Below are 11,647 nucleotides of genomic sequence, written 5' to 3'. Positions count from 1 at the left end.
ACCTCTTCCTGTTTATATCTGTCAGCCAGGGCTCCCTGATTGAATCAGGTTAACAGCCCCAGTCAGAGAACTCATATTCTCTGAGGTCCACCTGGCTGACCTCATTACAATCACTACAAAAGGATGGTGATATATTTCCAAGTCAGGATAATGAGTGGCTTGGAGGGGAACGTGCAGGTGGTGATGTTTCCATGTATTTCTGTTCTCCCTGATGGAAGTGTTGTGGGCTTTGAAGGTGCTATTGAGTTGAATCGAATTGAACTTATTGTCATGTGTACCAAGGCACAGTGAAAAGCTTTGTCTTGCGAGCAATACATTGCTGAATTTCTGCAATACATCTTGGATATGGCATAAACTGCTGCTCCTGAGTGTCAGTGGTGGTGGGAGTGATTGTCTTGGATATGGTGTGTATCTGGTGGGCTGATTTATCCCCATTGGTGTCAATCTTTTTGAGTATTGCCCATCCAGGCAAGTGGGGAATATTCCATCACACTCCTGACTTGTGCCTTGTGGATGGTGGACAAGGTTTGTGGAGATGGTGGTGAATTACTCACTGCAATTATCTTAGCATGACTTTTTGTAGCCACTATATTTATATGGCTAGTCCAGTTTAACTTTTGAGGTAAAAACAATGACTGCAGATGCTGGAAACCAGACTCTGGATTAGTGGTTCTGGAAGAGCACAGCAGTTCAGGCAGCATCCAAGGAGCAGTGAAATGGCCTCTGAAGGGCTTTTGCCCGAAATGTCAATTTCGCTGTTCCTTGGATGCTGCCTGAACTGCTGTGCTCTTCCAGCACCACTAACCCAGTTTAACTTTTGGTCAACTAAATTCCTCAGAAGAGTGATAGTGGGAGATTCCATAATGGGAACATCATGAAATGTCAAGGACCTGCAACTAGATTTCCTTTTTGTTGGAGATAGTCATGACTTGACTCTTGGTGGGAGAAGTGGATTGTCTCTTCCAGAGACGTTGGGGAATCAGGAGGTGAGTTACTCGCTGCAGGATGCCTAGTTCAGTTTCTCGTCCGTGGTAATCCTGGACAGGATGCAGGATGAGGTCAAAGAGGGATGAGGCCATGGAAGGATTTTAAAAGGATGAAAATTTTATATTCTGGACATGAATTGATTGGCAGGCCAGGGGAATACAGAATGACGGGGGGAGGAGACATGATGCCAGATTCGACAGGGGGAGTAGTGGTTTCCAATGACCGCAAGTAAAAGTTTGCCTCTCTCTTTCACAATTTAAATTAATGATTCAGTGCTCTGAAACAGTTATGGTTAAAAACAAACCGCAGAAGAGGTGTCGTCTATTTCAGATCCGCCCCCTGGAAGGAACCACACTATCTCCTCCTGTTGGATTCTGGTTACACTGAAACTTTATTTTCTGCAAAAGATTAATTTACAATGGCGATCACTTCAGTGCGGTGCAGGGTTTGCAAAGTCCTTTTGTACGCCCCTGTCAACAGGAGCTGGAGTTCCGAGGCTGCACTCCGACCTCAGTACGACGCCGTGATTATTGGAGGAGGTAATCTACCAAAAAAAATAAACCTGGTGGAATATTGGTGTGAGGGGATTGAGCGGAGTGAGGGGTTTACCCTCCCAGGACTGAGTTTATTACATTTCGTAAAGGGCTTTAAACTGTGATATAACGCTGCACAATCGTCACCAGATTGAGAACACCAATTAGGCCCAACAACAATTTGTATTTTGTTTTGGAATAGTGTTATGTAGCACACTTACCGATATTCCTCTCGATATGGAATGACCCTGATAAATTTAGGTGGTTATTATGTTTCAGTCATGTATCTCATCACAGCGCTTCCAAATACCTCTACACCACAGAGTCTGCAATCTCTCTTTATTTAAATAATGAGATGCCTTTCTGTCTTAGTGTACAGGTTAATATTTTCTCCACACACTCCTCTCTCTCTGCCATTTACCCCCCATTCATTTAACCTATCTGTCCTCCCAACTTTCTCTTCCCTACCTTTTTTTTGCCATCAGCAAATTTAACAACTGCATCGAGCAAGTCATTTTCAAAGATAGTAACTGGCTGATTCTGCAGCGCTGATCCCTGTAACACTCGTGTAGTTAGATCTTCAGTCATTTTATGCAATGATCAATTGTCAGTTCATCCCTAATGTACGCTTTCTGTTAGTTAACCAATCTTCTATTCGTGGCAGTATGTTCACCCTCCCTGCAATATGAGCTCTTATACAGTAATCTTTGATGTGGGCCTTATCACATGCTATTTGGAAGTTCAAGTGCACCACATCAACAGTTTCCCCTGTATTGTATCCAGCTCACCTGTTACTTTCATAAAGAACTCTCATAAATTAATCTACTATGGTTTCCCTTTCACAAAACCACGTTGACTTTGCCTGGTTGCATTCAGATTGTCAAAGTGCCATGCTGTAACCTCCTTAATACTGTAATAGATTCCGACATGTTCCGTTTGTTAGATGTGAAGCTAACTGACCTGTGATTTCCTGTTTTCTGTCTCACCCCCCCCCCCCCCCCCCCCCGCTGTTCCTGAATGAATGAGTTAAATTTTCTATTTCCAATCTGCTGGGATCCATCTAGAGTCATAGAGTCATGATGATGTACAGCATGGAAACAGACCCTTCAGTCCATTTTGAAAATAACTGGAACTAATATATTTACTATCTCAGTAGTCTCTTTATCATTCCAGGGTGAAGACCTGATACTGTGACAGCTTTTAGTCATAGAGTCATAGAGATGTACAGCATGGAAACAGACCCTTCGGTCCAACTTGTCCATGCCGACCAGATATCCCAACCCAATCTAGTCCCGTCTGCCTGCACCTGGCCATATCCCTCCAAACCCTTCCTATTCATATAACCGTCCAGATGTCTTTTAAACGTTGCAATTGTACCAGCCTCCACCATTTCCTCTGGCATCTCATTCCATACATGTACCACCCTCTGCATGAAAACGTTGCCCCTTAGGTATCTTGTGCTCTCAGGACACTTTCTCAGGTGATTATCATTGGTTTGAGCTGCTCCCTCCCTTAAACTTCTCAATTACTGTGTATTTCTGATATTATTTGCACCTTCTACAGTGAAAACAGACACTAAATAGATGTTGAATGATTCTGCCTTGATTTCTTATTTCCCAGTAGAGTCATGGAGATGTACAACATGGAATTGACCCTTCTGTCCAATTCATCCACACCAACCAGATATCCTAAATTAATCCAATTTGCCAGCATTTGGCCCTTATCCCTCCAAACCCTTCCTATTCATGTACCCATCCAGGTGCCTTTTATATTCATCACTTTCTTTATCACGAGAATGTATCTTCACTGAAGTCTATACAATAGTTCTTTGCGTCTCTGCCACTACATTTCTACTGACCTACCCCTTCCTTTCTTCCTAGTTCACTTTAACCAGCTCTGTCCTTACTCCTTATGAGTGCTCTTATTTGCATTTGAAAAACTAGTTTTAGACCTTCTTCAAATTGGATGCAAAATTTATACAGTTAATAATCAGTGCTTTGCAGAAGATTCTTTACTATGGCACATTAATTCACCCTATGTCATTGCACACTCCCAGGTCTGGTATATCCTGCTCTCTTGAACATGCTGCTCTAAGAAATTATCTTAGAATACTTTATAGGCTCATTTTTATCATGTTATGTTTGCCAATATAACTCATTCAATCAGTATGTCAATTAAAATCACCCATGATAATTGCTGTACCTTTCACAGAAGCTCCCCATTATTCCTTCAAGTATACCCTGCCCCACAGTGTTATTACTATTTGGAGACCTATAAACTGCTGTCACAGTTGATTCTTCTCTTTACGATTTTCTTCGCTACTATTGCTGCAAAAGACCACTTGCAAATTTCAAGGAAGGCAAAGATTTCCTCAACTATCTGGTAAACATTTCTCCTTCGTCTCATGGTATTAGAAAACAGATAACTCAGTTGCTTATCCCAGTGCGTTTTTGCAGCATGTTGAGCACAGCATAGCTTCATTCTTTGTCCACATAACAGCATAGTTTGCCTACTCCCTAGTACGTGACCTTGTGATCCTTAAACTTTGTCCTGTTGAGCCTTTCCACTTCCTTCTCCCTAACATTAGTGGCTATCCCTTCAACTTTCTCTGGAATCCATTACCCAAACCTCTCTGCCTCTGTCTCTCCCTTGCCTTCTGACCCTACTTCAAACCTACATCTTTGAACAAGCTTTGGAGACCTGCCCAAGTGTTTGTTTCTTTGGCTTAGTGTCAGTGTTCTGTTCATGTTCATGCACAGCACCTAGGAGTGTTTTCCAAATGGTAAAGGCACTATATAAATGCACTACAATCACATAAAATGCTGAATAAACTCAGCAGGTCTGTGGAGAGAGTTAAGTTTTGAGTTTGGTTTCGTTGACTTTGTTTCATTCTCCAAAGCTGCTGTTGGACCTGCTGAGATTCTTCAGCATTTTCTGTGTTAGCTTTGGATTACCAGTATTTTGTTTTTATATATAAGTGTTGTTTGTTTATGATATATGATGTTGCTAAAACAGAGTATTTGACTCACAATCTGCATAGTATTATCTGTACTTAAATAATACGAAAATGAACATCTTATTTTCCTTTATTTCCCCAGGTCACAATGGGCTTATAGCTGTACGTACAACTTTCTTGTCTTTGCTTCTGGTAACATTTTAATACTTGTTACATTGAGGTTTCAGTATTTCCTGTGTTTGGGAAATTCCCAGAATGTTAAAGCTGGCCTGATGGCTGGGTGCAGCTGAGTTTGACAGATGCTGTGTGGTGAAGCTGTAATTCTCAGGCAGTTGGGATAGGATGTCTTGTGGGGAGGTTTCATATGGCAATGTCTCTCGGGCAGCAAGAGGAGGGAACTAGACAAGTCTCTAAACTCTTGGATGGTCAGCTCCGGACATTGGAAAGGAGAACACACAACCTTTCGCAGATTGAGTCTCGGCCAGAGACAGGAGGCATCTGACACTCCAAGAGGACATTTTGTCCTCTCAAGTAAAGAGAAGAGATAGCAGGAAATAGCAGTCAAAGTGGCTATCACACAGTGAAAGAACGCGGAATTTGCAAGATAATCAGAGATAAGAAAAGCGATTCAAACCACTTACAGCAGCAGTTACATGCGAACACACCAACTGCAAGTTTTCCTCCAAACCACTCACTCACCATTCCAACTTCAAAATATTTAGCTGTTTCTTGATGATTGCTGTTCAAAATCATGGAATTCCCTCCTTTAGGACATTGTGGGTCTACTTACAGCAGATGGACTGCAGCGGTTCAAAAAGGCAGCTCACCACCACCTTCTCAAGGGGCAACTAGGGATGGGCAATAAAATGCTGACCAGCCAGCGACACCCAGTGAATAAATCCATTTGGACTTTATCCAGCATTCTAGTATTCTTTGTCCTTTGATTCTGACTCCTGTATTCCAAGTAGTGATCACTATTGTGTACTATTCCTTACATAGTCCAAAATTTGCACTTTCCTACTTTGCTCAGTCTGACTGTGATACCCAGGCATTAAAGCCACTACCATGCTGGAACTGATGGATTAATCACCATGATAACCTCTTTGGACTCTGTCAGAACCCATTTTGAGATTGATTGCCCATAACCTTAATATGAACCTACTCTAGATCTTTACTGAGGTTGACTGACCATCCAGAACTTTGTGTTATGGCAGAAGGTATGGTGAGTGATTTGGGAAAATCTGAACATTGAATCTTGTTCTAGTAGAACTCAGACACATCACATGTTTCTAATTGTACTGTCAAGGAGTGTGCCTCATGGCTGCATTGGATTCAGACTTCAGCTTATCACGATGCTTCATCTCCTATAATATAACCGGTAGCTCTTAGAATTTAGAATTAGGTTTAGATTTTATTGTCACATGTACTCAAGTATGGAAGTCTACTCAGGAGAACAGTGAAAAATGTACAATGTAGCCATTCCCAGTGCCATTTTAGGTACAAAGCTACCTCGATACAAAATCTTAGGTACAAAGTACAAAACTAAAGAAACAAAGTTAAAAGTTAAATATTACAGTCCTTCTTAATATAAAGTAGGAAAATAAAGAAAGTTAAACATTACAGTCTTAGGCTTCTTAAAGAAAGTTAGAGAAGTTAATTTTGTTTTCATTTACTCACGGGATACGGGCTCTATTGGCTAGGCCAGCACTTATTGCCCAGAGGGCAGTTAAAGGACAAACCCATTGATGTAGGCATGGAGTCACCTGTAGGCCAGACCAGGTAAGGATGGCTGAATTCCTTCCCTAAAAGACATTCATGAACTGGATATATTTTCTTGACAATCACCAGTGACTTTGTGGTTATCATTAGACTGCCAACTCCAGATTATTGTTGAGTTCAAATTCCACTATCTGCCATAGCAGGACTTGAACCCTGGTCCTTAGAACATCACCTCAGTCTCTGGTTTAGTAATCTCATTTTGAGTGCAGTCTTTTTGCACATGAATTTAAACACTTGACTGCTCCAGTGATTCCCCCACTGCACAGAATGGGAAAGTTGCACCAAAAAAAGAAATCTAATTAATATTCTCTTAACCTTTCTGTTCCAGTGGAGGAAATCTCACATGGAGTCATAGAATCACAGAGATGTACAGCACGGAAACAGACCCTTCGGTCCAACTTGCCCACACTGACCAGATATCCCAACCCAGTCGAGTCCCACCTGCCATCACCACCCTCTATCTTCTACCTTTGAACCAGTTCTATATCCAAATGGTTAGTTCTCCCTGTATTCCATGAGATCTAACCTTGCTAACCAGTCACCCATGGGGAACCTTGTCAAATGTCTTACTGAAGTCCATGTAGATCACATCTACCGCTCTGCCCTCATCAATCCTCTTTGTTGCATCTTCAAAACATTCAGTTAAGTTTGTGAGACATGATTTTCCACTGACAAAGCCATGTTGACTATCTCTAATCAGTCCTTTCCTTCCCAAATACATGTACATCCTGTCCCTGAGGATTTCCTCCAACAACTTCCTCCAACCGACGTCAGATTCACTGGTCTATAGTTCCAAGGCTTGTCCTTACCAGCTATGTTAAACAGTAGCACCAAATTAGCCAACCTCCAGTCTTCCGGCAACTCACCTGTGACTATTGGTGATACAAATATCTCAGTAAGAGGCCCAGAAATCACTTCCCTAGCTTCCCACAGAGATCTCAGGTACACCTGATCAGGTCCTGGGGATTTATCCACTTTTATGCAGTTCAAGGCATCCAACACTTCCTCCTCTGAAATATGGACATTTTTCAAAATGTCATCATCTATTTCCCTCCATCTATATCTTCCATGTCCTTTTCTACAGTAAATATTGATGCAAAATACTTGATTAGTATGTCCCATCTCCTGCGGCTCCACACAAAGGCCGCCTTGCTGATCTTTGAGGGGCCCTGCCCGAGACATCGATTCTCCTGCTCCTTGGATGCTGCTTGACCTGCTGCGCTTTTCCAGCAACACATTTTCAGCTCTGACCTCCGGCATCTGCAGTCCTCATTTTCTCCAAGGGCCCTATTCTCTCCCTAGTTACCTTTTTGTCCTTAATGTATTTGTAAAAACCCTTTGGATTCTCCTCAACTCTATTTGTCAAAGCTATCTCAAGTCCCCTTTTTGCTTTCCTGATTTCCCTCTTAAGTATACTCCTACTGCCTTCATACTCTTCTAAGGATTCATTCGATCTATCCTGTCTATACCTGACATATGCTTCCTTCTCTTACCAAACCCTCAATTTCTTCAGTCTCCCAGCATTCCCTATACCTACCAGCCTTTCCTTTCACTCTAACAGGAATATACTTTCTCTGGCTCTTGTTATCTCATTTTTGAAGGCTTCCCATTTTCCAACTGTCCCTTTACCTGTGAACATCTGCCCCCAATCAGCTTTTGAAAGTGGTGGTGGAGGGTTGTTTTTCAGACTGGAGGCCACAGTGGAGTGCCACAAGGATTGGTGCTGGGTCCTCTACTTTTTATCATTTACATAAATGATTTGGATGTGAGCATAAGAAGTACAGTTTGCAGATGACACCAAAATTGGAGGTGTAGTGGACACCGAAGAGGGTTATCTCAGATTACAACAGGATCTGGACCAGATAGGCCAATAGGCTGAGAAGTGGCAGATGGAGTTTAATTAAGATAAATGCGAGGTGCTGCATTTTGGGAAAGGAAATCTTAGCAGGATTTATACACTTAATGGTATGGTCCGAGGGAGTGTTGCTGAACAAAGAGACCTTGGAGTGCAGGTTCATAGCTCCTTGAAAGTGGAGTCGCAGGTAGATAGGATAGTGAAGAAGGCATTTGGTATGCTTTCCTTTATTGGTCAGAGTATTGAGTACAGGAGTTGGGAGGTCATGTTGCAGCTGTACAGGACATTGGTTAGGTCACTGTTGGAATACTGCTTGCAATTCTGGTCTCCTTCTTATCGGAAAGATGTTGTGAAACTTGAAAGGATTCCGAAAAGATTTACAAGGATATTGCCAGGGTTGGAGGATTTGAGCTACAGGGAGAGGCTGAACAGGCTGGGGCTGTTTTCCCTGGAGCATCGGAGGCTGAGGGGTGACCTTATAGAGGTTTACAAAATTATGAGGGACATGGATAGGATAAATAGGCAAAGTCTTTTCCCTGGGATCTGGGAGTCCAGAACTATAGGGCAAAGATTTAGGGTGAGGGGGGAAAGATATAAAAGAGACCTAAGGGGCAACTTTTTCACGCAGTGGGTGGTACGTGTATGGAATGAGCTGCCAGAGGATATGGTGGAGGCTGGTAAAATTGCAACATTTAAGAGGCATTTGGGTGGGTATATGAATAGGAAGAGTTTGGAGGAATATGGGCCTGGTGCTGGCAGGTGGGACTAGATTGGGTTGGGATATCTGGTCGGCATGGACGGGTTGGACCGAAGGGTCTGTTTCCATGCTGTACATCTCTATGACTCTATGACAATCAAAATCGGCCTTTCTCCAATTTAGATATTCAACTTTTAAATCTGGTCTATCCTTTTCCATCACTATTTTAAAATTAATAGAATTATGGTCGCTAGCCTCAAAGTGCTCCCCCACTGACACCTCACTACCCTGCTTTATTTCCCAAGAGTAGGTCAAGTTTTGCACCTTCTCTAGTAGGTATAAGCACATACTGAATCAGAAAGTTTTCTTGTATCTCTCAGTACCCCATGTTGGTCCATGTTCTGTAAAACTTATACCTTGCACACTTTATAACCTCGCTCAAGCCTCTCGAATTCTTCCTATTTATAATCTTCCTTTTTTATTTTGTTTGTATTTTTATGTGTTTATGTACCTGCGCTTACACCTTCAATTATTTATCTATCTGAACCCTTCCATCTCTCTCTCTAAGTTGTTCAGTCTCAATGTCTTACCATTGAGTCAGCAAACATATTTCTTTATCTCCCCATGCATTAAATTGTACTTGCAATCTGCTGGATCACTTTGACCTATCCTTGTGGAATGCTATGTTCTATAGCCAAGAATATTCTATTGCCAAATCCGCAACTTCTGTCTACTGAAGAGAAAAGTGAGACCAGAATTACTCCCCTAAAGTGTTCCACTTCATATTGTGCACTCTATCTGAGCAGCACCCATTGATTTAAACTCTTTGATTTAAAAAAAACCCCTGAAAATGCTGGAAATACTCAGTAGTTCTGACAGCTTCTGAGAAGAGAGACCTTTCAGGCTGCTGACCTTTCATTTGGTTGTGACTAAGATTATCAAAATGAAATGTCAGCTCTTGGTTCTTTCTCCACTATGCTGCCTGACCTCCAAAGTGTTATTTTCCATCTGTCTCTGCTATTTCCAATGTCTACTGTATCCCGCTTTAAAGTTATTTTTACCCTTTGCTCCTTTTCATCAGCCATCTGTCCAACCTGATAAAAGGCGAAATATTTGCAAAGTTGAAGGGTGTGGTGCTGGAAAAGCACAGCTAGTCAGGCAGCATCTGAGGAGCAGGAGAGTTGACGTTGCAAGCATAAGCACTTCATCAGGAATCACCTCATTCCTGATGAAGGGCTTATGCCCAAAATGTTGACTCTCCTGCTCCTCAGACGCTGCCTAACCTGCTGTGCTTTTCCAGCACCACACTCTTCAGCTCTGATCTTCAGCATCTGCAGTCCTCACTTTCTCCTGAAGATGCTGGAAATCTGAAGCAAACATAAAGATTGCTGGAGAAATTCAGCAGGTCTGTGGAGAGAGAAACAGAGTTAATGTTTTGAATCTGGTAAGACTCTTCATCGGAATTTTAAATATAACTGAGTTACACATGAAATAACCTGAAATCACATTTTCAGTTAACTTTTACACAAATTTCAAGATATGAAGAACACAAATGAGGTTCGACCCCCCCAACCCGATGTGAGGTGCACTTGTTCAAGAAAGCTAGTTAAATTGTCAAATTTTCATAAGATACACAGGCACTAGTAGAGATGTTTCAGAGGTTCACCATTATCAAAATGAAAATTAGGAACTTGTTGGTGTACACCGATGAAATGATTGTATGGTTCATAAGAGATTTATTTTTTAAGGTCATGGAGCTGGAGACCAATTCAAAATACTTACCTTTGGGGATAATTCCATTTTTTAAAATGTAGAAATAACACTGCTCCAATTTACCGTCTTAGAGTCATCAAGGAATATTTTATTAATGGAAAGGAGTAAAATATAATATATTGTTCCCAATTTCACTGCCCAGTTGTGTTCGCTGATGAATTACTTTATGTTTTTGAAACTTTCCCTAAGCACTTGAATGAGTTGGAGAATTTGAAATGGGTTTTATCTGGAAGTAAAACCTGGAGTTGAAATGTGACGCTGAAGCTGTCTGATGAAATAATCTAGATGGCTTCAGATGGTAATGTCTTTCTCCAGGAAGAAATCCTGCTGTTTTGCCTTTTAGATAAATCCACATGACAATCGTCGACTCTTGTCTCCCCTCTGAAATGTTGTAGCAAGAAACGCTATCTTTAAACCACCGCACGGAGTGACCCGCGCAAAAACTCGACATTGATTGTGATGGTTTATGGAGAAGACCCATACCATCTTTCCCCATGAGGACTGGGGGAACGGTTAATAAGTACTAGTGATGCAGACCTCCCCAAGACTGAATGCATCTTGAGGGAAATGCCTGTCACCCACCTCCTGATCACCAGTCATCCTTGGCTACTTCTTCAAATCATAGAATCAAAAGTAAAGAAAAGGTCACTTGACAAATCAAGTCTACACCACCAAATAATAAAGTCCTAACTGTAATAGTTCCACTTTCCTGCACTGGGCCCATAGCCTTCAATATTATGACACTCCAGATGTTCATCACATACTTTTTAAAGGTTGTGGGGAATCCTGTGTGAACTAACCTCTCAAGCAGTGCATTCCGTACTCCCACCATGCTTGTTAAAACCCTTCTCCCCAAATCCTCTTTAAATCTCCTATCTTCCATCTTCACTGTGTAAGCTGTTCCTGACCCTTTGACTAAGGTTAACAGCTGCTTTCTATTCACACAGTCCATGCTCCCCTCTATAATCTTATGCACATCAGTTAGGACCCTGCTCTGCTACAAAGAAAACAACCCAAGTCATAGTCATCCAGCACGGAAACACACCTTTCAGTCCAAACAGTCCGTG

At 41.8% G+C, this 11,647-nt stretch overlaps 1 protein-coding gene across 1 annotated transcript in view; it reads left to right on the top strand.

The window, feature by feature from the left end:
• Positions 1-1,201: 1,201 nt before the first annotated feature.
• The window catches only part of pyroxd2 (pyridine nucleotide-disulphide oxidoreductase domain 2), a 61,491-nt gene continuing 51,045 nt past the window's right edge, over positions 1,202-11,647 (top strand). The window contains exons 1-2 of the mRNA XM_060842499.1: positions 1,202-1,526; positions 4,619-4,638. Of these exons, the coding sequence (XP_060698482.1) occupies positions 1,406-1,526; positions 4,619-4,638 (141 nt within the window). The 5' untranslated portion in view covers positions 1,202-1,405. The remainder of the gene's footprint in view (positions 1,527-4,618; positions 4,639-11,647) is intronic.

The sequence above is a fragment of the Hemiscyllium ocellatum genome, chromosome 22 (assembly GCF_020745735.1).
Source record: "Hemiscyllium ocellatum isolate sHemOce1 chromosome 22, sHemOce1.pat.X.cur, whole genome shotgun sequence".
NCBI lineage: Eukaryota > Metazoa > Chordata > Chondrichthyes > Orectolobiformes > Hemiscylliidae > Hemiscyllium > Hemiscyllium ocellatum.
This window is presented reverse-complemented; position numbering and strand designations above follow the sequence as displayed.